Here is a 27,769-nt window from a genome sequence, read left to right on the forward strand (position 1 = left end):
GCTGACAGAACAATGTGTATTAACTGATTTCAAGATGCTAGTTCCCATGGAAGAGGGCATATCTATGGTATTGAAGACAATTGGAAAAAAAAATCATCCTTGGATGCACAAATAATTTAATAGCTTGTAATTACATTATCCGCGAGTCCATTCATGGTACATCTGTTTTAGTAAATTTATAAACTGTAAAACACAAAATTCTTTACAAAACTCTAAATACTTTAGAGGCAGAGTAGCTGATACATTAATTTCCAAATTGAAGATATTTGATACAGAAGCAAGATCAATGAAGCTTGATGCTCTTCTTAACTCCAGCCCGGATACCTGACAGCTCACCGCAATATCGCTGTTCCTCTCTGCGGACCTCTCGCACCTGATAAAAGTGATGTATAAAAAGTTCCATCAATCAAGATCTCACCATTGTAAAAAGCATTCTGTGGATTTCTATGCCTTTAAATTGGGGGGGGGGGGGGGGGAGATTCTGAAAAAGTCCTATGCTGACATTCCTTTACCACTGAAGTCTAATACTTTAGGACATAGTTACAACTTAATTGCAAGCAACATATTTGGTGTAAAATTCAAAGCCATTCACAAATAATGCAGCATCACCAAAAGCTTCCATGTAGAATTCAGTGTGAAAACTAGACTACCATTTGTTCTCAATGGCAATTTATCACCTATCCCTAATTCTCCTAGGATGGTGGCAAGCTGCTGCCATCTGAAAAGGATGTCAGATGTTGGATCCTGAGACAATGAAGGAGACGAGTACTGTGTTTGATCTGGAGAATTACCAAGCGTTCCAATGTGGCTATGCCCTTGCCCTCATAAGTGGTAGAAGCTGCAGCTTGGTGTGTCAAAGACTTGGCAATTTGTTTCCTGATGCAAGTCATTTTGCATGAACTGTTTAGGCTAGTGAATGGGAGCTAATCAAGGCAGCTGCTATGAAAGTTGATTGGTGTCGTGCCTACATTCACATAGGCTTGTTTTTCCCCTTACTGTGCTGTGATGGATTCTCCCCTTAAAACAATTAGTTTTTTTCTGATTGAATATTTAAAACAGATCTGTTTAATACTACAAACCCCATTTCCAGAAAAGTTGGGATATTTTCCAAAATGCAATAAAAACAAAAATCTGATATGTTAATTCACGTGAACCTTTATTTACACTGACAAAAGTACAAAGAAAAGATTTTCAATAGTTTTACTGACCAACTTAATTGTATTTTGTAAATATACACAAATTTAGAATTTGATGGCTGCAACACACTCAACAAAAGTTGGGACAGGCATGTTTACCATTGTGTTACATCACCTTTCCTTTTAATAACACTTTTTAATCATTTTGGAACTGAGGATACTAATTGTAGTAGATTTGCAATTGGAAATTTTGTCCATTCTTGCTTGATATAAGACTTCAGCTGCTCAACAGTCCGTGGTCTCCGTTGTCCATTCTCCTCTTCATGATGCGCCATACATTTTCAATAGGAGACAGATCTGGACTGGCAGCAGGCCAGTCAAGCACACGCACTCTGTCTACAAAGCCACGCTGTTGTAGCCCGTGCAGAATGTGGTCTGGCATTGTCCTGCTGAAATAAGCATGGACGTCCCAGGAAGAGACGTTGCCTTGATGGCAACATATGTCTCTCTAAAATCCTAATATACGCCTCAGAGTCAATGGTACCTTCACATACATGCAACTCACCCATGCCGTGGGCACTGATGCACCCCCATACCATCACAGATGCTGGCTTTTGCACCTTTCGCTGATAACAATCAGGATGGTCGTTTTCATCTTTGGCACGGAGAACTCGACGCCCGTTTTTTCCTAAAACTAGCTGAAATGTGGACTCATCTGACCACAGCACATGGTTCCACAGTCTTTCGGTCCATCTGAGATAAGCTCGGGCCCAGAGAACTCGCCGGCATTTCTGCATAGAGTTGATGTATGGCTTCCTCCTTGCGTAATACAGTTTCAAGTTGCATTTCTGGATGCAGCGACGGACTGTGTTAAGTGACAATGGTTTTCTGAAGTACTCCCGAGCCCAGGTGGCTATAATTGTCACAGTAGCATGACGGTTTCTTAGGCAGTGCCGCCTGAGGGCTCGAAGATCACGCGCATTCAACAGTGGTTTCCGACCTTGCCCCTTACGCTCTGAGATGTCTCTGAATTCTCTGAATCTTTTCACAATATTATGTACTATAGATGTTGAAAGACCTAAATTCTCTGCAATCTTGCATTGAGAAATGTTCCTTTTGAACTGACTAACAATTCTGTCACGAATTTTGGCACAAAGGGGTGAGCCACGACCCATCCTTGCTTGCAAAGACTGAGCCTTTGATGGATGCTACTCTTATACCCAGTCATGATACCTCACCTGCTACCAATTAGCCTGCTTAATGTGGAGTCTTCCAAACCAGTGTTACTTGAATATTCTGTGCACTTTTCAATCTTATTTTAACTCTGTCCCAACTTTTGTTGAGTGTGTTGCAGCCATCAAATTCTAAATTTGTGTATATTTACAAAATACAATTAAGTTGGTCAATAAAACTATTGAAAATCTTTTCTTTGTACTTTTGTCAGTTAAATAAGGGTTCACGTTAACATATCACAGATTTTTGTTTTTATTGCATTTTGGAAAATATCCCAACTTTTCTGGAAATGGGGTTTGTAGATTCTGTACTATTTTAAAACATTGCACTGTATTCCTTATTGTGTTATACACATTTTGACCAATGCTCTCATGGAAATACCAAGGGAGCCATTTCTAGTATTATTCATTTAAGAATATGTGAGGTCTCCTTTTGCTGGTAATCTAACAATTGAGACACTTAAAATGTTTATTTATTTATTCAGCGATACAGCACAGAATAAGTCCTTCCTGCCTTTTGAGCCACGCTGCCCCAGCAACCCCATAACCCCGATTAACCTTAACCTAATCACAGGACAATTTACAATGACCAATTAACCTACCAAGTTAAGTCTTTAGATTGTGGGAGGAAACCGGAGCATCTGAGGAGAACCCTCGCATTCCACGGGAAGGATTGACAGAGATTCCTTACAGAACGGCACCAGAACTGAACTCCGATCTCCTGAATGCCCTGATCTGTAATAGCATTGCACTAAAAGCTACGCTACTGTGGCGCCCAACATTCTGTCTGATGTTTACAGGATATTGATAACCCTAAATCAAAAATAAAATCTTAGCAACTCTTTCACTTACCTGACCCTTCCGTCGGATTTTGGCTCGTCTGAATTTCTCTCTGTGCTTGACTCGAGGATTACGATCAATCTTCTTCCTTTTAGGTGTGAGACCCTTATTTTTGGCGATCTGTGATTGCCATGCAAAGTTTAGTGAGTAACCGGAGAAAATTATGGCGGGGTTACAATAATTGATCATTATAATTGAATATTCTGTTCGTAGAAAAAGATATCCACAACAGTCTCCAGGTAATCAAACCTCAAAATCAAGCTGAACAGATGGTCAACCTGCAGGCAGAGTGCATTCAGGATGTATGTGCGTGGGCATTCAAGGGGAAGGCAGAGAGTGTGAGGGGTATATGCCAAACTCAAACTGACACTTAATGCTTGCAGTGTTTCCAGCCTACCACTAAGGTAAGGTTTCCAATATTCTGTCAGGAGGAAGGGAAAGATGTTGGACCCTGAGACAATGAAGGAGACAAGTATGATACACTTTCAGTACAAAGAATATAGGGCAGCAATTTGAAGTTTTCCAGTCAGACTTTGAGGACTTCAGGAAAGGAAACAAATTTGACATGATTAAAAACATGATGCTGCTCAAGTCAGAGGACCTCTGATTCTAAGGGCACTGGGACCATTTCCTTCACAGAAGTGATCTGTTCAAGATGTATGAACTGCAGCTTAGTAGGTCAGGCCTGCTAGTTTGATTTACTAATGAGGCCTCGAAGAGCTTACACAACATTGGCAAGTGCACTGGGAACTAGCATGAAGCAATAGAAAAAAAATAAGATTAAAATATATGATAATACATGATTAATAATAATAATTTAAAAAGTAAGATTGCAATTAGGTCACGCTGAATATTTTAATAGGCCATCTAATGGCAACAGAAGGAAATCAAACAGCAGGTGATATTGGGATACTTCAATTACCTAATAATAACTAACAGACATGACATTAAATCAAAATATTTCCACACAGATCAGGAATATGTGGCAAGTCAAGTGGGACAACATTTTGGAAGCACTGCTCATATAACAGAAGAGCACTGGTTTATAGTAGAGCTCTTTAACTCAAAGCCCAACTTTGAAAGTATGGCCAAAGTAAAGGGAAACCAACGAACAACAGTGCTTTGTAATGGATCAGTAAGAGACATTTAAAGAGAAACTGTTTTAAGTACAAGCCAGATATGTTTCTACAAAGGGAAAGGTGTGGGAACCAAGGCCAGAGCTTGGTGAAATCAGCCCAAAACAGACAGCAATTGCAAACCAAAAAAGTGGTTGTATGATAAATATTTACGAATAATTCCAGAGCGATGCTGAAAATAGTTAACAGAAAGGGAACTTTTAACCAAATAAACAAGATAAATAATACAAGAACAGAATTGTAGTTAACAGGAAACTGAAAATTATCTGTAGATTTGTAGAGAAAGATGGGCATTAAGATCAAATTGGTTAGTAAATAATTTCGTTCATGTTGTAAATAAAAACTTAAGCAGCAATATGCATGATAGTCTCCAGACGAAAGTGATCAGTGACATTGATGAGTAGGTAAAGACAAAAGTTGATACAGAATCAATTTTATTATGCAGTTTTGATTGGAATGCATGTATACATGTGTTAGTTTGTTCATGCTGACTTGGGATTCGCCACAAACAACCTCATACATAATGATTAGCTTCCAATATCACATTATAAAACAACAAAATCCAAGCTAGTATCAACTGCACTCCTTTTTGATAAAGATTAAGGGTAATTTAAAAAAAAATGAATAGTCAACATTAATATAAACTCATGGAACATGGGAAATTCTATTAAATGAGATGGCCCCTGAATTAAAAGGTTAGAAAACTCCTCTTCATCTCATGTTCTTGATATTTAATTTTTTTCCCTTTCTTTTTGTATTTTGTTTGTTGTTCTTTCTAGCTTGGTTTTTGTCTGTCCTGTTGAGCGTGGTCTTTCACTGATTCTATTGTGTTTCCCGTTGCCCGCAAGAAAATGAATCTCAGGGCTGTATATGATGACATGTACAGTACCATACAAAAATCTTAACATATATATGACTAGGATGCCTAAGACTTTTACACAGTACTATAGTAATTTTATGTATTGTACTTACTGCTGCTACTACTGCAAAAATAACAACGAATTTCATGACAACACACACAAAATGCTGAATGAACTCAGCAGGCCAAGCAGCATCAATGGACAAGAGTAACCAGTCGACATTTCGGGCTGATTTCACGACGTATGTGAGTAATGATAAACCTATAAACCTAATTTTGATATGGTCTCTATTGTGGACTAAGAGTGGGAAGGTGGGCAGGGGAGATGGGAATCATGATTTGGAAAAAGGGGAGAGGGGAGGCAGCGGGGAAGCGCAAGAGGGATATTCAGTAATGATCAATAAAGTTGTTTGGAATCAAATGATCTTGCCTAGTGTTTCTGCTCCAGCACCTGCCTCAGCCAGATTAACGTCAGCCTCCGCTCCACATTGACAAATATCTTAGACAAAAGTCTTAGGCACCCTAGCTATATATAAGACTATTGCACAGTACTGTATGTACTTTGATAATATATTTACTTTGAACTAAAGCAGAAAATAGCAAACTATGACAAAGTTAGAAGCAATTCATATACCTGATAAGTGATCTTTCTCTTTTCATCTGCACCAAGCATTTCCTGTACCGTGGCAGTGTTTTCATTACTGAAACATAAAACCCAGTGTTAAAGCATCAGGATATAAACACGTCAGAGTGGAGCTCCACTGCTTAGAGCAGTGGTTCTCTGAGCAATGTGGCCCATATGGCCTCCCAAGGGGCCACGAGTAAGAAACAAGAAACTAAGAGCGATAGGAGTTTCTGAATGCGCCATGACAAGTTTACTGTCTTAATGAAAAATTACTAAAATACGTAAATTTAAAAAGAGAATTATCTAATTTAACTGAATAAAATGAATGGGAAAATATGCTAGATGATGCAAATGAGATAGCCTAGCCTCCCCCCAACTGCATCCACCTCCAAATCACAAACTGCAGACTGGACGGGGCTATCTATAGCAAGGCCAGTCAGCGAATATGCTGCAGGAGGCCAATTCTGTTTGCCTTCCACTGACCTGTGCGCGTTATAATATGTATAAAATGTGGCATGAAGGCTGCATTTACTGCTGTGGGGTCATCTGCTAGACACAGCCAGTTGGTTTAATTCGATTTCCCGCCTCTTATCTAGTTGAACATGGTTTCAGTCAAACTATTAAAAGCACATAATCAAAGGTAATTTTCAATTATCTTTAACCAAATTGCAATCAGATATTCAAAAACTCACTAGTTGGCCTCAGTCACAAGGATCTCACTGAAGTGACTATATTAAGTGGTTTTTCATTTGTGCTTGGAAGAATATTATATAAAGTATACTATTCAGAGCTTTCATTTTCCAAATACACTTGTAACATTATATTTAACATACAATACCTATAGCCTGTTAAAACATAAATATTGACTATATATTAGAATAATTAATACAGTTGACCAAAAAACAACTTTAGCAACTAAGGGAGGGTGGGGGCCGCAGAGGTAAAAGGAAGTCACAGGTGGGGCACAAGTAGAAAAAGGTTGAGAACCACCAGTCTACAGCTTTATTCCTTCTACCCAAGTACATAAACTTACGCTGTATTCCATCTGTCACTTATCCCGACCTGTCCAAGTCCTTCTGTAGTCCCTGCTTCCTCGATATTGTCATCCCTTCCACCTATCTTCCACTGTCCACAAACTTGGCCACAGAGCCATCAATTCTGCCATCCAGATCATTAATATATAATGTAAAAAGAAGAGATTCCAACACCAATCTCTGTGGAACACTGCTAGTCACTGGCAGCCAACTAGAAATGACCCCCTTTATTCCTTTCTGCTTCATTTCAGTTAGCCAATCATCTATCTTTCAATCTTCTACCTTCCCTGTAATACCATGGGCTCTTGCTTTGCAATCTCATGTGTGACTGCTTGTCAAAGGTCATCTGAAAACCCAAGTAAACAACATCCACTGGCTCTCCTTTGTTCATCCTGTCCACTATTTGCTCAAAGAATTCCAATTGATTGGTCAGGCAAGATTTCCCTTTAAGGAAACCCTGCTCACTTATTGCATGTTCAAAAATACTTAAGCAGGTAGCACCACAAAATAAAAGATACAGAGGCAATCATGAACAAATAAGTATAAATCAAAAAGAAACTAAATACAATTAGAAAAAGCTCACCCTCAATTTATGTTTTTTTACATTGTTACCCAATTCTTTCTCTGATATAGTGTAATTTCAACCTTACCAGAGAATCAAACTGAAGAAATGTTGAGTAATTATAACATGAACAGTTCTCTCCATTCATATAATGTTTTTTTGTTTGTTTACAACACTAAATACTACATTTTTTTAAACTATAAAGATGGCAGCCACTGTTATTCCCAGGATTACAATGCCTCCCTTTTTAGCGACATCTGTAAGTGCGGTTACCATTTCAAACTACTAACAACATGGCTGATACAAGCAGCCCAACAATGGATGTGTGAGATAGTTACTACCTAACATCCTGAGAAGCTTGCACTTCCACATTTTAAAAAATAAATACTACTAGTTATTTTAAAGTCTATACTCTTATTAAGTAATACATTTAATATCATGCATTTGTCCAACATATCCATTCCTCTGCACTTCTCTAAGTTGGTGTATCTTTTTTTGGCTGTCTGAGACTAGTGTTACGTGTACAATGTTTGCTCGTTAAATAACTTGGGGAGCTTATTCTCATCTAGTGTGCAATGTATCCCTTGACAGTCACTCTTGATTAGATTCAATCCAGGAAATATTTTAAAACCCTAAGTATTCCTTACCTGTCTTCTTCCATTTTTCTTTTCTGGGGCAGAGTGTCTTTCATATTATTATGACATAGCAGTCCTGCTTCAGCACCCATATCATATTTTAGATCCTTAGACACTTCCTCACCAGTGACCTACATTAAAACATTAATCCCATTTACTTACGAACAAATGAAAAGGCAGAACACATCCTTTCATAGCAATTCTACAGAAAATGATACACCTGTTAACATTTAACTTCACAAAACATTCAGAAAATCATTTGAAGTCTTGCAGTTCATGTTATACTTTTAAGTACTTTCCCTTTGATTTTTTAAAACATTTTAAAATCACAGGGTGTGCATATTGCTGAGAAGATCAGCATTTATGACCTTTTCCCCAAATGCTCTTGAATTAAGTTGTTTCCCAGGTCATTTCAGAGGATCTCTCTACTGCCATTATGACTCAGGAATATCGTCGCACTCAGATGTAGAAGGATTCTTCATGGCTGTTTCCGTAACAATTTTGTTTTACCAGTCAGGGTTGTTATCCATGAATAGAGTCCCCAAACCTGGAGGACCAGTGGACCGTTCTTTTAGTCTTGCCTCTACTCTGACCTGTTTGGTATGGGTGACCCTACCAAGAGCCAAAGCATAAAGCCCTGTCTCCAGCCAACATCGCTCTCCGGGTCACTGAGGCACGAAATCTCCAAAGCACAGCAGAATTTCAGAGGATGGCTAAGAATTAACTACAAGAGTCACATAAGCTAAGAAAAAATGACATATCTTTTCCTGATGAATTAGTTATTTTTTAAATCCAATGTTTACTATTCTGTACTACATATTATCAGTAATTAATTAACTGAACCCAAATGCCCTGATTCCCACAATGAGATTGGAACTGTGTCAATAGTCCAGATCTCTGAAATATCAGTCAGTAACACAATCACTTTCCCCACTGTACCTGGTATAATTACTTTTAATAACTCCCAATACTTAAATGACTAGACCATGTAGATTGTTAACTCTTTAGCTAAAACGCTAGGGGCAGGGGGAGTGAGAAAGAGATATGGCTAAAGGATGAGTGTAACTATGACAGCTTTAAGCTTATTGTCTGACTTTATACTTTCGTAAGATCTGCCTAGAGGGAAATTTTTGAAATAGTTTTGAATTCATAAATACTATAATCAATTTGACTTGCATACTACAGAGATTCAGCTCATCAGATTTTCAGCTTCCAAAACAGCGATCAACATTCTAGAACAGCTACAGCCAAAGTAGGAAATGTTCAAATTTGTAGAGAGTTTACATCTGATACCCCCCCCCCCCCCAAATGCTTCAATTAGAATTATGCCACCTCTAATTAACAGCAATCTCTTCTATACTTGCCTTTACTTTTGTTCTTTGTCCGGCTTTTGGTTGTTTACTCATTTGAGACGGCATTTTCTTCAATTTGGAGAAATGTTGATCTTTTCCACTAATCGATTTAAGATTTTTATTATTCTGCCTTAAATTCTGCTGGATATCAGATGGCAGTTTCACATCCACTACAGGCAGGTCATTGATCAGCTAGGATAAAATACATTATTGTTACCCTCTGTAAATTACCACAATTGAGGTACTATTTAACTAAAGGCCTCACGCTCCAGCAATTAGGTTCTTCAAGTAATGTAACCTGAGATGTAAATGAGACAATTCAATCAAATCCATCGAACATCTCATGAATTTGATGTGCTTGGGGATGGAGAGTGTTTGACAAGGAAAGACAGGAAAGAAAAACAGAGATGAGCATCTGCATCTAGTCTTATAAGGTGTCTAACAATTCCTTGTATGACACCAAAGGTAGAAACAAGAACGCAGATTGATCCCACGCCCTTAGTCATGGAGAGCACAATGTAAAAGATAAACAATAAACAGTAACAAATAGGTTAAAATATTAAAAGAATGACCCTGGATTAGCTTAGCTCCATAATACTCACATTTCTGTAGCTGAGCAGTCTCTCAATCACCGGATGGTTCTGAACTGGGATTCGCTTTGCCTTCAGGACCAGATAAAAACTGATGTTTGTGCAGTAGCTGTAGATCACACACTTCATTAGTAATAGTACATATGTTCTCTTTTCTATATAGTATGTCACAGTCCTAATTTATTTAATACAAAACTCAGGTACAGTACAAGAAATCCCAATTTTCCATTGTTATGACCCCAGCCCCCTCCTTTGTGAGACTCGCAAGAGCCCTAGTCAAGGGGGGGTCAAATGACCCAAGAGAGAGAGGGAGACGTGCTGAAGACCACGTTCCCCAGGGAAGCAGAATAAAGCGACTCTTTGACTATTGTCTCATGAAAACCACGTGTAAAGCCCTCGGGCAAAGTGGGCTGGTCGCTCAACAAGACAAAAGCCTCGGACATAGCCATTGGCTTGGGAGACACCTTTGTGGGATAAGGAATTGGCCTACGTGCAAAATCTCAGGGCAATGTGAGATGGGTGATGGGGGAAGGATTGCCTCGCCCCCCTACCCTGATGGACATCTACAACCCTGCCAGTCCAGATAAAAGGTGGGCTGCCGAGGCGGGGTGCCAGACGCACCAGAAGATACGCGAGAATTCCTGCGACTGCGTTTAGAGAGCGACAGCCGGTGGTGGGGTTCGTGTGCGTCCTTCCCTTGCCTGGGATTGGCGACCTCACCACAGAAGAACGGCCTAGCTACAGGGGAAGCCACGGATGAGAGTCCATTCCCCAACGAGACTTCCGACTACCTCCTACAGGTTGGAAAACCTGTCGGGTAAATGTTTCATTCTCTCTCTCTTTCTAACAAAAGTGCACCAACACGACACCACAACCGACGGCGGCTGGTGGAACTGCAGTGACCGCAAAAAGACTTTTAAATATCCAGTAAACAATATATATCTACATTACCCCTAGACAACTGTAGAGCTTATTTCTGATTGATTATTACTATACCTGTGCTTTAGATTGAGTTGTGACGACGTATATGATCTGAATGTTTTGTATTAACCATACGTTTGTGCCCCTTTATAAACAAAAACGTTTGAAAATAGTAGCATCAGGCTTCGGTGGCTCCATCTATCTTTGCTGGAAAACTACCCGGTTACTGGGGAACGTAACACCATGTTAAGAGCTCTCAACTCTATACAATAAGCGCAGGTCTTCCAGATGTGCCTACCACATGGAGCTACTATTTATGTATCCAATCATTCTCTGCTGACTCAAACACAGAAAGCCAACCAAATTGGCTGGAGGCCGCTGTGAGAAATTATACACAGAATTAAAAGGGCTAAAGCCTGACTGACTTGTTTCGCAGCTTGGCTAGTCATGCTGTGTGAATAATGCTGCAAGGTAACTAATCTGCTAACCGTGAGGCAGATGCAAGGAAGGAGTGCTTGTTGCATGAGAAAGCTGCTTTGTGTAACCACTAATCAACGATGCCTGGCAATGATCAGAGTACTATGTGATAACAAATGTTTAACAAGCAGCCCCAGACAGTGCTCGGGCTCACTTGATTACAGATTTTCAAGGCTCTATGAGTGGGGGCTCTGTAATATCAACTGAGGCGCAAGCTTGCTAATAAACTGTATGTAATCTTAAGTAAACTGTGTTTCACAATTATTCCCTTGGTCTGAACCTAAAGTCTTCTGGTAGAGAGGCAGATCATCAACTGGGCCTTGGGTAACAGAGTATAGAAGTCCTGCCCTCTGACAGCTTTGATGTAAAGCAAAGGCAGAGGCAGAGTTTTGTTGTGTCAAAGCCTGTAAACAATTTAAAAAGGATATTTGGAGAAATAAAGTTGCTGTCAATAAATTTAATAACATATTATTATTTTGGAAATAATAACATCAAAAAGTATAATCATAAGACGCTCAATGAATAATTTTAAAGCCCACTTTATCCTTTACTTCCTAATCCACAGGTCGAGAAATCCAATTGAAACTAATGGGACATCCAATTCTCTGCTAGATCTACGGGTCTGAAATTTTCATCGGAATGGTGGCTCATTATAAAAACTACCGGTCACATCCAAGAACACCTGTCCTATTGATACTGGCACTTCCATGATATAGACGGCCAATGTCATGCTCATAGATGTTCACACGAATAACTTTCCAAGAAATGCACAAAAATGTTAACATGGCATTGACACTCTTAGATCACAAGGCATTGTTTAAATTATTAGTCAAAAAATGCTTTTAGCCGCATTGGAATTTCCACTTAGCCACCTGATCAATGGCTATCAAATTGGGCTTTATTAAATTTACTTGATCTCCAAGAGTTTCATGCTCTGGAAAGGGTCATGATTCTCTAAAATTATAGCAAAGAAACTTACTTCAGATACAGATGGTACTTTGTCTGTACATACAGGACATCCTGTGAAATGAACAAAAGTTATTACAATATAATCAAGGCACACTGTACCCCTTGATCCCCACCTACCACATATTGTGTTTATGTTCTCAGCATACCTTCTCTGCTGGTATCCTACCACTCTGCACCAGTTCCATCAGAGGCTGCAGCTCTTCCTTCAATTCTACAAGCTGCAAGAAAGAAATCACAAAACTATCAGTTTGCTTTGCAGAAATTTTAAAAACAATCCTAATAAGCAAGATACAAATAGCTAAAACAGAAATACCCAACTATCTTACTTCCTAGGTAACTCACAAACAGAAATAGTTCTACATCCGCAAACTTCAGACAATGCTTTGCCTTAAAGGGAAAGAAGTCCATTTGCCTATTACATTAAACAATCACTGGAAAATTATTTTATATTTAAGAAATAACAACTGTTTAAAAGATAAAGACAGTCAACAGGATTTCATTCTAATCCAGGCTCCACTTCAGATCTCTTTTAATTCAACAGTTCTTTATTTTGTGAAGAATTATAGCCTGACCAATAATGTCAAACATGTACTTTCCCAAAAGCCAAGAGTAATCAATTTTTTAAATTTATAATCTATAATTTTTCCCAGTGAAGACAAGGAGCTACAAGTATTGGCTTTGGAGGAAAAGAACTTAAAGAGTCTGATCAGAATAATGCTAAGCTAACTAATCCCCTAATAACTAACAGTAACTGATGCCGATGTTTGAAAGAACCAAATCCTGTACTATATTCAACCTTCCATTTTCACACTTTTTCCCCTCATTTCATCTCCATTAATGTTCACAAGGTTAGGTCTTCATCTCACGCAGTGGCAAATCAGCCAAGGAACTTGTCCCCATTTGGGAATGTTAACATTCAGGTCGGATGACACCTGGAATTCAGCATGGATAGAAGGTCTAAATGCACTAGCACTATAAAATCTCTGTGAATCCTCACCAATAAAACACCGTTTGTCAATGAAATAATATTACTTGTTCTTTAGAAATGAGAATCCATTAAAATATTCTTTTTTACCTCTAGAACATTATATTGCTACTTTACTAATTTTCAACTTTTTCTGTGTGCCACCGAATATTCGGAAAACACAGTAAAACAGTTCAATGAACTCAAGCAACCAGCAAGCTTAGCCGACCTTTTCTTTGAAATCTTGGATGAGTTCCAGCAGCTCTGGTGACTCCTTCTTCAGCAGTTTCAGCTTCTCTTTCTGGGACATTTTGTTCAAATCTTTTTTAATTTTCAGATCCTTCCCAGAAGCCTTCTCTGCTTCCTGCTCTTGGGCGAATGTCTATGAAGAGAAAACTCTGTAATAATCAAATCGACTTTTTCAGCAAACCTTACTTCATTCCAGAATGCAGACGAGCAGTAACCCCATGGATGCCTCATCCTAATGCTTATCTTTATTTGTACTCAGGCTGCCAGGAAATTTTATCACCTGGATCCATATAAAAAATGCTGCAGATTCAACAGCAGTCAAAGGAAAATTACCATTAGTGATTTCCTTCCCATCAAATACAAAGCAGACCTCAGCTCAGTCTAACCTGACTGAGATTAGCTGATAGGGCCAGCAACAAAAATCAAATACAAGCAACAGGACCATTTCCTGTCAGGGATTCATGCCTTTTTTCCAGCACCAGCAGCACAAAGTTGACTGCATTTGCAGAGGACCTTACATATTCCTGTCATTTGCAGTTGAGAAAAAGGGTAGGGAGCAGGGGGTGAATGAAGATGCCTTTAGGGCAGATAGTTGAGATTCAATGAAGCTAGGTTGAGCTTTGAGCTCAAATGTAAAATAAGGATACATATATGTTTTAAGATGAAAACAGCTTTACTTCTGTAAAAAGGACCAGAATACACAACTCTTCTAATCTGGAAAAAAGTATTCAGATCCTATAGAGAAGGTTCCAGAGAATGAAAAGCCAAAATTAATACAAAGATTATGGTTCAGGTGCAGTGGCAGTTTAGAAGACCAGGCCAACTCAGGTGCACCCATGTCTCCACTTATTACCACTCAGTGTGGTTCATCACTGACCTTCTGACAGATTTCAAAAATGCATCTCTGTATAGGCGAGCCAGTAACTGGAGGAAAAGTACATCCTAAACAGGAAGAAAAAACTTCTACCTGTCGTTGAACTACCATGGTTAATCTCATTCAAAAGGTATTGAGGGTTACCTTGTTTTCACTAGGGAGGAAATCAGCGGGTGATGGGGTGGAGATATGTCTCTACCAAAGGAGGTTCAAGGCCCTTCTTTTCTCTGCTGGCCTGCAGGTCACCCTTGGGCAAGGTGTAGCACCTGCTTAGCCTCCCTGATCAGGGTCACATGAAGCCATGAGAGCAGCTGGTGCATATCACAAGTCCTGGTTATGCGACGACTGATGCCAGGCAGACAATCTCTGAAGAGTACTGATAATGGCTGGGTTACCTGTCTTGTAAAGCCACTGCCTTAAAATCTACAATGTTCTTAGCAGCCAAAAATGGATCGGATTTTTTTTCTTTTGACTGAGTTTAAAGGATCAGCAGAGGCGTGCCCCAAACACAGAATCAGGAAAATGGTGGATTCACCCTGATCCAATATAAGTTTTAAAAATGAAGAAGATACCACCAACATCTAGAAGACAGACATAGTTGAAATGATTCAGAAAGAAGTGTCACTGGCAGCCTAGGAATTGCTAGAATACTGTGCCAAAATATGCAGGAAATTGATTCCAATGACAGTTCTCACTAATTATCTTGGCACATCTAAGCTCGTGGCAAAATCTTTCACACCTCCACATGCCCGGTTAGTTACCTGAATAAGATCGAGTCCAAAGTCATCCTCAGACAGATTCTCTGCCAACCGTTTCTGAATATTTATAGCTTCTTGTTCCTCCTCCTCAGCCTCAGCCAGAGCTTCTGCTTGTTTCTTTCCACCTGCAAGTGTGTAAACAGCAAACGCTGAGATCATACCATAAAGAACTATATCTCCTTGCATACAATTATCCCACTCTCAAGATTGTCGGGTACACAATTGAGCAAGATTTGAAACTTTGTACAGTGGACTTTTATGTTAAAGGACAAATAATGAAAATTCCTAAACTTCTGCCTCCCCATATCTCCCAGGACCAGTTTATGAAGTCCAACTACATCAAAGCACAGCCAGCATGCCACCCAGAGACAAACCAGATGTCTATCAAATTAAAACAAAACACTCCTATAAATCTCAACCACCCCATAGTATCTATTGGTTCAAAGATCTCATTACAAGTCAGAGACAGTATGTTGTATTTCTGAAGTTGTGGGTCAATGTGGTTAAAATCTGCAACACATTATGGTGAGTTTGCATTGCCTCAGTTCAGATACACAACAATACGCCACAGGGGTGTTAGAAATGTAGAAGCCCATTTTCAGAGTGGTCGCCTCTTTCTGACTATGACAGTAATGACGAGGCATCTGTCTTGGGAGAAAAAAAACCATCTAAAATTGAACTGTCCTTGCAAACAGAAGGACAGAATACCCTCTGAAAATCCAGTTAACAGCTACAGAAATAAAAACAGACTAAAAAGTAGAGAAAGGTATATTAAAACACAGGACGTTTTAATGCACGCTCTCTTCTGGTACCAGTAAAAACGCAATGACAAAAACCTGCCAACTTCTGATAAATTTTAAAATAACACAACATCCAATAAATGGTAACAAATAGGTAGAACGGTTAATTATAGCTCTATACAAACTCCATCAAGTTAATAAGACGCAACTTGCCATAGTGACTGCCCCTAATTAAGCCATGGATCTCTAGGAATCCTCTTTAACAGCTTCACTGTCTAGTTTCCAGGATTATCCCATAGAACATTAGCTACTCACCAGTCCTGCAGGACCTTGCCTGTGGCTACAGATGACATGAAGATATTAATCAAGGCCCCGGCACCCTCATCTCCTAACTCTCTCAGTAACCTGCGGAATATCCCATCAGGTGCTAGGGACTTGCCCACCTTAATATTCTTTAAGAAAACAAATACTACCTCCTCCTTTATCTCGAAATACTCTTGTTATTAGCACGTTCCACACTGAAGTCCTTCTCCTTGTAAATACTGATGCAAAGCACTCATTTAGGAACTCACTTACATCCTCCACCTCCAAGCACATTCCCTCCTTTATCCTTCAGTGATCCTTCCTGCTCCCCAGTTACCCTCTTACTCTTGATGCATGTATAGAATGCCTTCAGATTCTCTTTAATGCTACTTACAAAAGACTTTTCATGACCCTTTCTGATCTTCCTAATTCCTTCGAGATCTTTTACGACTTCATCATAATCCTCAAGAACTTTGATTTTAGCTTCTTACATACATTTGTTTTCTTTACTGACTAAATTTACCACCTCTTTCGACATCCAAGGTTCTCTTATCTTGCCATTATTCTTACTAGAACGTAATTGTCCTGTACTCTATGCAGACAGTCTTTAAGCACCCTCTACATGTCAGCCCAAAAACAGCTGCTCCCAATGAATGCTCTCTAGTTCCTGCCTAATACTTTCATAATTTGCCCTGCTTCAATTTGATATACCCCTGCCAGGTGTATATTTACCCTTACCTATACCTGTCTTAAAGCTTAAGGAGTTGTGGTCTCTATTCCCTAACTGTCACCTGGCCAGGCTCATTACCCAACACCCGGTCCAGTGCAGCCCTCCCCACCTCTAGTTGGACCCTATTGAGTTACAAATCCCCTAATGGATGTACTTGACAATTTCTGTCTCATTTTGCACTGAGGTCCTAGTCTGTTTTGGGAAAGTTGAAGTCATCCATTACAACAGATCTGCTGTTTTTACCCATCTTGCTGATCTGTCTGAATATTTGTTCCTCAATGTCCTGGGGGCTATGGGGGGGGGGGGGGGTGTCTATAGTATAATGCCATCAAAGTGATTGCACCTTTCTTATTTTTGAGTTCTACCCATATAGACTCAGCGGATGAGCCCTCCATTCTGTCACCTCTGATATTGTCTCTGATTAATAGCACAACTCACTCTCCCCACCCCTTTTACCTCTTCCTCTTTTTTTCTATAATACTGAAAACCTGGAACATTAAGCATCCATTTCTGTCCCTCTCTCAACCTAGTCACTGTTATGGCCATAACATCATACTCTAAGCTCATCACCCTTGCCCATAATACACCTAGTATTAATATACAAACACTTCAAACCATCTGTCCCATTGTATCTATTACCTCACTCCTTCCTGTTCCTACTAGTCATCAAATCTACCTTCCTCTAGATCGCTCCTCTTTCTGACCTGGTGCTCTGGTTCACATGCCCTGTCAAATTAGTTTTACCCTCATTCCAGAAGCTCTAGCAAACCTCCCAGCCACCAGGTTGACTCCACTCCAGTTAAGGTGCAACCTCCATCCCTCTTGTACAAATCAACCCTACCAAGAGGTTCCAATGATCCAAGAACCCGAAACTTGATCTCCTACACCAGTTCCTCAGCCACTTATTTATCTGTTCTATCATTCTATTCCTGCCCTGACCAATACATGGCACCAGGAGTAATCCAGATAACTACTTTTGAAATCCTGCTTTTTCACCTCTTTGCCAACAGCATAGAATCACCTGTCTGTCCCCAACTCATGAGTCTCCTGTCACCACTTTTCTGCCTGACTTTACACTCTCCAGCTGAGCCTCAGAGCTAGCCACAGTGCCAATAACTCAGCAAGAGGCCAAATTCCAGTACTTACGAGGAAGCTCATCAACATAATCAGTATTATAATACGATTTCTTCTTCTGTCCCCAGGCCAATGCACTTGGGAGACCTGCAAAAGAAAAAGGTGTAGCAACAATGAATTTTACTATGAAGAAACAAATTCAGCATTTGCAGCAATATCTTCATGTATTGATTGTTATTAAGAGTAACATTTATGGATTATTTCTCCAGATCTCCGCAAAAGCTTCAGGGTGGGCTTGGGCATGGAAAGAAATTAGACATCTGATGGATTACACAAAGTTTGATAATACCCCAGACCTACACCAACCTTCTTCCAATTTGCCTTCAAGGTCACTATCCATGTCAACCTCTTCCTCGTATTCATCTTCATCATCTTCTTCCATTGCTTCTGCCTCTCCCTCATCATCATCATCTTCATCAGAATCAGCAAGGTCCAGAGGCATCACCTCTTCCTGCTTTAAAAGGACATAATATGTAGCCATATATTTGATCCAATCTGTTAGTGCTTAATAAATTAATTTCTAGTAATATATTCTTGCTGCATGACAACAGAAGGGAAATATATACTGAACAGTATCAAACACAAGAGTTTGTCGGCAATTTTCTTTTAACTCAGTGAAAGTTCAAGTACATAAAAATAGGAAAAAGGATATTCCATACAGCCTTCTGGACCAGCTCTCTCATTCAATATTATAGCTCCTTTCTCTTCACTCTCATTAACCACTGAAATGTAAAGTGGTAAAAATCTACAGATAGCACCAAATAAACGGCAGAACACTCAAGGCCCTCTGGAATGCAGAACGCCAAATCAAATGAGTTAAATAAACAAGAGGGGGCTAAGATTATTGATGTAGATGGAAGGGTTGGACAAGTTCTTAGGAGACTGCAGTATTTGTATCAGATTTAGGAGGGCCAATGAAGCCTCATATTGTCATGCACAATACATCCCAATTCAGAAACATCATGCATATATGTTAAGAGCAGTGCGTGAGTGAATAAGGTGAACAAATAAAGCCACTTTAACCAATTTCAACTAACAGTTTGCAGAAAGTTGATGAAAGTGTTTACACTTTGAGCTGGCTGTAGCAAACAAAAACAAAGTAGAATGAAGTCATACATTTTATTTGTTATTAGTTGAATAAACTGGCAATGTAAAAAACCATTAGCTGCATTACATTACAAATGACATAATTAACATCCATCACATACACTATCAGCCCGGACTGCATACAGAAATGTAACACCCACAGATCTCCAGTAAGATTCTCAACAAGTTTCATTGTCTTCTGGTCCTATCAAGACCTTTTGTTGGTGGTTTGAATAACTGACTACTTTCTTTAGTACCTTAAAGAGTGCACGACAGAGCTCCTGGGTCAAGCACTGAAACCTAGGCTAGTTTTTCAGCACAACATAAGATATATCATCTTTCAGTTGAGGTTGTTTGGCCGTTCAAATAACAGTGGAAAGCTTGTTTGAAGGCCAGTAAGAGAAACTCTCCCACATTATTATTCTTTATTTTATATAGCCATAGTCTGATTGTGAGCTGTTGCAGTAGTTCAGTGTTGCCTACATTACAACAGAGGCAAGAGTTTAAACTATTTCATCAGCAGGAACATGCTTTGGAATGCTCCACAATTCCTGTTTTCCCTCAAAGTGATGAGAAGAAAAAAAAATTCTGGATTGATTTTTAATCTACTTGTTCGGCAGGGAATTTAGACATTACTCAAAAGGCTTTCCCAGAAGCTCGACCAACAGCCCAGCAAAATTGGACATACACACCTCATCGAGTGAATCTTCACTCAAATTATCACGTGCAGGTCCATCAGCCAGCAGCTTCTGAAAAACAAAATTGCAGATTATCCACACTGCAAACAAAGAGCATCAAGGCACCTCTGGATTCCTGCTGCTAAAACTGCTTTGGGTGCTTTTTAAAAATTACCTTGTATAAAAACTGCTGTCTTCCTGCTCCTCCTTTTACAACTTTCCCCAAATACAGATTATTTTAAGGTAGTATATAGTCAATATTTCACACTGAAAAATCAGTAAAATGTACAGCAAATTTCTTGTGTGGCAATACATATGTTATCGTTATTATGTCCCAAACTACCCAATATTGCTGCTAATTATAAATATTTTAAATCTTACGCTTACATTTATGATGGCAATTGCACTGTAATTATGTCATACTTTCATATCACATTCCTTCCCACAGCAACATTGATTTTCCAGTGAGTTTCAGCTGGCGCTGTGGAATAATTTATTAAACTCCCGAATTTCTGGAACTTCTGTTAATTCCACACCAAACCCCTATTTCTACTTCACCTGTGGTTTACAAATCACATTATCTGGTTACCATAACATCACAGGAAACTAACTAACACAATTTCATCTGTGCTTATTTTTCCCCCTTTATTGTAAAGATTATAGACAAGTCAAGTCACTTTTATGTAGTATTTCACACTTACCTCAAGTTTCTTCTCGTGAAATTCATCAACATCGTCATTATAATACTCTGAGGAATTCTACAAGGAAAATGTAAGTGGTTTCAATCCAAACACAATTATCATATCCATCTCACACTTCAACATCATAATCACAAAAAAATTAACTAACTTAACCAAGCCTGCAAGGTACCCCATTGCTATTCAAAGTTCCAAGGTTTCAAAATCAGTGACTAAAAGTCTGGATCAACTTGCTCCCAATTCTTCAATGGAATGCAAATATGATCCCATAAGATTTATTGATTTCATTTAGAGATACAGTGGAGAACAGGCCCTTCTGCGCTACCCAGCAACCCATCTATTTAACCCCAGCCTAATCACAGGACAAATTACAATGAGCAACTAATCTACAAACTGGTACATCTTTGGACTATGGGAGGAAACCAGAACACCTGGAGGAAAGCCACGCTCACAAGGGAAGGAATGTACAAAGTTGCTCACAAAGGATGTCGGAACTGATCTCTGAACTCCGATGCCCCAAGCTGTAGTGGGGTCGTGCTAACAGCTACGTTACGTAGTCCTCTGAAAAAACTTACTTGCCACCTCTCCAATAACTTGGCTGTGCTGAAACCTCGTATTTTAAAATATGATTAAAGCGATATTAGCAGGGAGTTTCTATTTGTTCCCAGAATCTACTTTAATTCTTTCACACTAGCAAAGCACTGCAGGTGCTGGTAATATTAAATAACCAAAAACCTCACAGTCACTGATCCTCTGAAAGTTATTTGATATATCTAATTCCCTGACAATTTAAGCCATTAAAATGTTTATTCACTTTCCTTTTGAAAATTACAATGAGGGAGGGAGGAGAAGATGGCGGCGCGACACAGCATGCACGGCCTCTCTGGTGAATGATATCTGTTATTTGTTAAGTAGGGTACCGTGCATAATTCTGATTTGATGGAGACAGACGTGAGAGCGTGGAGGAACATCTGGAGAAACTTCTGAAATGCCCGCTTTGCTGCCGCTGCTACTGTGCAGTCCGGAATCTCCGGAGGAGAAGGCCTCTGAGGCCTCGGCTTTGCTTGTTTCGGCGGCCGGGACGAGGTCGAAGGCGCTCGGCAGAGGATGGCGCTCGGGAGGCTGTATCGGAGGCTCGAAGTTTTCGGACGGACTCAGAGTCTGCTGTGGTCCGGTGCTTCCAATGCATCAGTTGTCAGTGCCTGGAAGTTAATGGCAGGGAGAGTTTCTCCCTTTTTGCTGCCTGATATCAGGGACTATCAGAGTCGATCGGGACTTGAGACTTTTTTTTAATAGTGCCCATGGTCTGCTTTTATCAAATTATGGTATTGCTTTGCACTGCTGTAACTATGTTATAATTATGAGGTTTTGTCAGTGTGAGTCTTTGGTTTGTCCTGTTTTTTTGTTCCACTCTGGAGGAACATTGTATCATTTCTTAATGCATGCATGCATTTCTAAATGACAATAAATGAGGACTGAGTGCCCTCATAATCTAATCTAGTGGTCGCCAACCTGTCGATCGCGATCGACTAGTCGATCTTTGAGACTTTCCCAGTTGATCCCAAAAAAAAAAGGAAAAAAATAAATACTGTTGAGAGATTGTTTCCGGGTTGCGGGGTTTTAGTTTCGTTCTTTCTGTCCAGTGCGAGTGCGTGTAGCTCTCCTGCACTACGCAGTGTAATTCAGTGGTCCCCAACCACCAGGCCGCGAGGAAACGATATGAGTCAGCTGCACTTTTCCTCATTCACTGTCAGCCCACTGTTGGAACTTGAAGCCACGCAAAGTCATCAGGCGACTAAACGCAGTGATACCCTCGCGCCAGGGATCACTGGTTGGCCTTGGGCGGCCGGCGGGAAGTGCCGTCGCTACTGGCCTGGAGCGCTGCTTCTGAACCTGTTTAGCACACCGAATGTTCATGGGGAACCCGGTGCTAAAATATTCACAGACAACCTAATTCAGACTCAGCAATTCGTAAGTATCAGAGTAGCTACCGCGCTGCGATCTACTGAAACAAACATTTGTCGGCCGACAGATCCTACAAGGGGGGCGGGCGTTCTGTCACACTTCTTGCTCGGTCAGCCACACTCTCCAGACTGTGACCGCCGCGGCCCCGGAACGGGGACCTCCGGCCCTGACATTGTCCTCTCACCCCACCCATGACCAGCCGCACCTGGCCGAGGCGTCTGGCAGCAGGTGGGTGGGAGGCTGAGTTCAGGCCCGGAGGCTGTCTAATGAGGCAATGTCTCAAAACTGCTTCAGTACCCTGACTCCAAGCACCCAGCACTTAAAGATGAACCCGCTGGGTTTTCTCAGCAGAAAAAAAAACGTGAGCAAGCGGGACAGAAGCCCAGAGCCGCGAAAACTAGAATAGACTGGACATAGGGAACCTGCTTCGAGTATCGCTGTATTCAGAGCCGCGAAAACTAGAATAGACTGGACATAGGGAACCTGCTTCGAGTATCGCTGTATTCCGGTTGTGTTTAACACCTCCCCGCCCCCGTCGGCCGGTCCGCAAGGATATTATCAATATTAAACCAGTCCGCGGTGCAAAAAAAATGGTGGGTACCCCCCCCTCCCCGTGTTTGTATATTATTTCTACTTCCGGGTTGTGGGGTTTTACTTCCGGTCTTTTCTGCCCTGGTGCGCATGCGTGTAACTAATTGATGTGGGGTCAATCTTGCCTTTTCCTAAAGCTGAGGTAGGGGATCTCGGGCTTAAAAAGGTTGGTGACCACTATTCTAATCTAAATTACTAATGAAGCTGCTTTCAACACCCTTTCTTCTCCAGTGCAAATAGTTATTCCTTATACAAACTAAGCAATTCATTGTGGTTTTTAAGTGAAATCTCTTAAGCTGGACTACTACGAGAATTGTCATCTCTTCATATAATTAATTTATTTCTTCTTGGTATCCTTGACATCCTTCATTCAGTACGCTCAAAATTAAACAGTACGAGAGCTGAGACTGAACAAGCATGCTTTTTAAATACAGTTGCAAGAAAAAGTTTGAACCCTTTGCTATTACCTAGTTTTCTACATTAGTTACCCCTAAAATGTGGTCTGATCTTCATCTAAGTCACAATAATAGACAAACACAATCTGCCTCAACTAGTAACACACAAACAATTGTACTTTTCGTTAAACTGAGTACACCATCTGAACAATCACAGCCTAGGTTCAAAAAAGTATGTGAACCTCGGGGATAATGCCATCTACAATAGCTATTTGGAGTCAGGTGCTCCAGTCAATGAGATGAGATTGGATTGTCGAGGTCGGGTGCCCTGCCCTATAAAAAGGAAAGTCAGGTTACCGACATAGCCTGTTCATCTGTTTATCTGCACCATGCTTCAATCAAAACAATTTTCAGAGGACCTCAGAAGAATTGCAGAGATGCATGAAGCTGCAAAAGGCTACAAGGGCATTTCTAAAGACCTGAGTGTTTATCAGTCCACAGTAAGAGAAATTGCCTACAAAAATGGAAGAAATACAGTACTGTTGCTATTCTCTCCAGGAGTGGGTGCCCTGCAAAGATCACACCAAGAGCACAACATGGAGGGCTGCAGAAGGTGAAAAAGAACCCAAGGGTTACAGCAAGAGGCCGGCAGAAATCTCTAGAACTTGCTACAGTCTCTGTTCATGTGTCCACTATAAAAACATTGAACAAGAACAGTGTTCATGGAAGGACACCATGGAGGAAATGACTGCTCCCCAAAAATAAAATTGTTGCACATCTCAAGTTTGCAAAAGACCACCTGGATGTTCCACAATGCCTCTTGGACAATGTTCTGTGGACAGATGAGACAAAAGTCGAACTTTTTAGCAGAAATGAAAACTTTTATGTTTGGGGGGGGGGGGGGGGGGGGGGGAAGGGCACTGCACACCAACACCAAAACCTCATCCCAAATATGAAGCATGTGGAAGAAGCATCATAGCTTGGGGCTGCGTTGCTGACTCAGAGCCCAGACAGTTTGCCATCATTGAGGAAACAACCAATTCAATATTATACCAAGACATTTTACAGGAGAATGTCAGGATAGCAGTCCATCACCTGAAGCTCAACAGAAGTTGGATGACGAAACAAGACAATGATCCAAAACACAAGAGTAAATCAACAAAAGAATGGTTTAAAAAGAAAATGCATGTCTTGGAATGGCCAAGTCAGAGACCAGACCTCAACCCAATTGAAATGCTGTGGCATATCCTGAAGAGGGCCATTCATGCAAGTTATCCCAGAAATATTGATGAACTGAAACAGTTTTGTATGGAGGAATGGTCTAAAATTTCTCTTCCCCATTGTGCAAATCTGATCAGCAGCTACAGGAAACGTTTGGTGGAGGTTGTCGCTGCTAAAGGAGGTTCTACCAGTTATTAAGTACAAGGCTCCACATACTTTTTCCAGCCTGGACTGTGCACGATTAAACAATGTGATCACTAAAGAATTGAAGGTAGATTGTGTTTGTCTATTATTGTGACTTAGATGATGACAAAACCACACTTTATAAGTAATTAATGTAGGAAACCAGGTAACTGCAAAGGGTTCACAAACTTTTTCTTGCAACTATATAAAGGTTTTCCATAGCTACCATACAATGGCTGTATTAAAAAAACAAAAGCCTTTTAAAATTGCTCCAAGATTGCTGGAACCCATTAGGCCACCTTGCTTTTGGTGATTTTTTTATTACATGGTGGCTAATAGAAATTTAAAGGTATTATCAAGTGATAAGTTATCTGGACTGTTGGAGATAATAGGAAGATGACTGTTGGGAATAAACAGTGAGAAGTTTCTTGCTGTAATCAGAACCAAAGCTGTCTGGTTGTAGAGGTGCTGCTGAGTTGATTCCAAACATACTAGGCACAAAAGCGTTATTCAGCCCACCAGGACGGCACTGGCTCCTAACGAAGCAATCAGACCATCCCTTCCTATAGCTCTGCAACTTGTTCTTTCACACCCCTCAACTCAACAGGATATCTCTATTCATAGAGTCATAATATTTGGGAGCATCTATAGCTGCTCTAGCAACAGGCTTCAATTATAATAACTGATGCAAAGTAGTCCAAATGAAATGGTGCAGATGAGGATAACGGGGTCTGACAAATATAATAGATGGGTGACTTTTGATCTTTCCTATGGATGATGTGTACGTGATTTACACTCTCATGCACACGGTCATTAAACCTTTGAAACCACGGTTGAAGCAAATCGACCACTTCCACATACAAGTCCATGTCACATTAAGCCATGTAATGTAAGTAACATAAAGGATTACCACATACTCTTCTTTTTAATACTCACAATATCTGGTTTTGGTAACTTGCTGTACTTCTTGGGGTCATCGCTGTCATCGTCCTGTTGCTGCCTCTGCGGCTGCCTGGGCTTTCTTCTACTAGATGGGCAAAGCAACCAATAATTAAAAATGTAGTTATATAAAAAATACTTAGTCTACGAGTAACAAATTTAGATAACATCATGCTTTTACTTTGCACAATGATATACCCAGGCTTCAATTGCTTCCACTGTTTGCAAGAAGTTAGCACATTCTCCCAATTACCTCGTAGGCTTCCCCTGGGGGCTCTGATTTTCTCCCAAATTAGTAAATTGTGGCCATGCTAAGTTGGCACCAGAAACATGACCACAATTGTGGACTGCCCCCACACATCCTCAGACTGTATTGGTCGTTGACACAAACAGCGCATTTCACTGTGTGTTTCAATGTACGTGTTATTGGCACAGATGGTTATGTACACATATTCCTGTATATTTTTAAATGCAGTATTTAGTGTTTCTTTACACAATCGTGAGCAGGCCAGTACAGCAATGTACAAAATCAAGGTATTCTTTATACCTAATGAGCAAGTTTTATGGCACAGTCTCCAACCTGACTGAAATGTATCTACAGATGATCTTCATTATCATTATCACGTCATGCACAAAACGCTGGAGAAACTCAGCAGGCCAGGCTGCATCTATGGAAAAGAGTACAGTCGATGTTTCGGGTCCAGACCCTTTAGCAGGTCAATCAGTGAGCAGGTTAAACTTTCAAATGGATTGGTTTGAATAGGACGTTTATCAAGGTCTTAAAGGGATGAAGCACAAGTCTTAATTATGGCATTAAGCGATCTGTTTGCAGTTCTCAGCAGGCCAGGCAGCATCTATAGCAATGAATAAACAGTCGACATATTGGGCTGAGACCCTTCTTCCAAGAATGGAAAGGTAAGTGGAAAACGCCAAAATAAAAAGGTGCAGGGAGGGGAAGGAGACTAGCTAGAAGGTGATAGGTGAAGCCAAGAGGGTGGGAAAGGTAAAGGGCTGGAGAGGAAGGAATCTGATGGGAAAGAAGAGTGGACAAAGGAAAGGAGGTGAGGCATCAAATCTTCTCGACAACAGGTCTTTCTAATCACCAACTGCAATTCAACTGACAGTTCTCACACAATTTATGCAGGTTTACATCTCATTCAGATTGCATCCAAGTGAAAGATAAAGGGGAGAAATTGTTTTATATGTTGCTCCACAGTGCAACATCTGCAGCCCCCTACAACAGTTATCCGGTTGACATTACATTCAGGTTCGTGGGATCGCGCACCATGCAGTTAAATAAAGACTTGCTGGCGGTAAAGCGACTCGCGAAGCTGAAGAACACGCACAAGATGCTGGAAGAACTCAGTGCTTTAGGCGGCGTCTGCAGAGGGAAATGAACAGTCGACGTTTTGTGCTGCCTCGGCCTGAATCGTCGGCTGCTCATTTTCCGCTATTAATGCTGTCCGACCTGCTGAGTTTCTCCACTATTTGCAGAATATCTTGTGCATCGAGATGCTGAAGCGGAGAAAGGTGACGCATCTCCTCGCCGGCAATTCTCGCCTTCGGCTCCCGCGCCTCCATTACCAGGAACCCTCCCTGACTTGAACTCTTCCCCTCTGAAAACAAAACCCTTAATCTTTTCCATTCCTCCGCTTCCCCAAACAAAACTCGTTTCTCCTTCCAACAACATCCTTTCCCTTGAGCCCAGACCTGTTTCTTACCTTCGCATGGTCTCCAACAGGAAGTCGCTGGTGTTCCCATCCTTAATGTCCCCCAGCAAACACCTTCAGAAATTTATGATCGTTCTCCGTTTCAGGACAGAGACAACCCATGAAATATTAATCACTGCTTTTCCACAGATTTTAAATATGCTGATAGATGTTTATTTTTATTT

The 27,769-nt window shown here is 40.5% G+C and overlaps 1 protein-coding gene across 3 annotated transcripts; it reads right to left on the reverse strand.

The window, feature by feature from the left end:
• Positions 1-99: 99 nt before the first annotated feature.
• utp3 (UTP3 small subunit processome component) lies at positions 100-27,630 on the reverse strand. Of its 3 annotated transcripts, none has more exons than XM_073031799.1 (16): positions 27,597-27,630; positions 25,873-25,963; positions 20,585-20,641; positions 19,899-19,955; positions 18,427-18,571; positions 18,133-18,207; positions 15,217-15,338; positions 13,562-13,714; positions 12,515-12,586; positions 12,379-12,419; positions 10,014-10,110; positions 9,424-9,603; positions 8,072-8,190; positions 5,838-5,904; positions 3,221-3,328; positions 100-373 (listed from the first exon to the last, which is right to left on the reverse strand). In XM_073031799.1, the coding sequence occupies exons 1-16, from the start codon at positions 27,602-27,604 to the stop codon at positions 284-286; spliced, it is 1,482 nt and encodes a 493-aa protein (XP_072887900.1). In that variant the 5' UTR covers positions 27,605-27,630; the 3' UTR covers positions 100-283. The 3 variants fall into 3 exon arrangements, with proteins under 3 accessions (XP_072887900.1, XP_072887899.1, XP_072887901.1); XM_073031798.1 differs by having other exon boundaries at positions 18,427-18,574; XM_073031800.1 differs by having other exon boundaries at positions 18,427-18,574; positions 25,873-25,960; positions 27,597-27,628.
• Positions 27,631-27,769: the final 139 nt, after the last annotated feature.

Source organism: Hemitrygon akajei, chromosome 29 (assembly GCF_048418815.1).
Source record: "Hemitrygon akajei chromosome 29, sHemAka1.3, whole genome shotgun sequence".
Classification (NCBI taxonomy): domain Eukaryota; kingdom Metazoa; phylum Chordata; class Chondrichthyes; order Myliobatiformes; family Dasyatidae; genus Hemitrygon; species Hemitrygon akajei.

What these genes read in the sequence shown, in the direction of transcription:
- utp3 (XM_073031798.1), bottom strand. An exon ending in GTAGGATACCAGCAGAGAAG is followed by an intron (nt 12,420 to 12,514) that starts GTATGCTGAGAA and finishes TTCATTTCACAG; the next exon opens with GATGTCCTGTATGTACAGAC. An exon ending in AAGTACCATCTGTATCTGAA is followed by an intron (nt 10,111 to 12,378) that starts GTAAGTTTCTTT and finishes TGTGATCTACAG; the next exon opens with CTACTGCACAAACATCAGTT.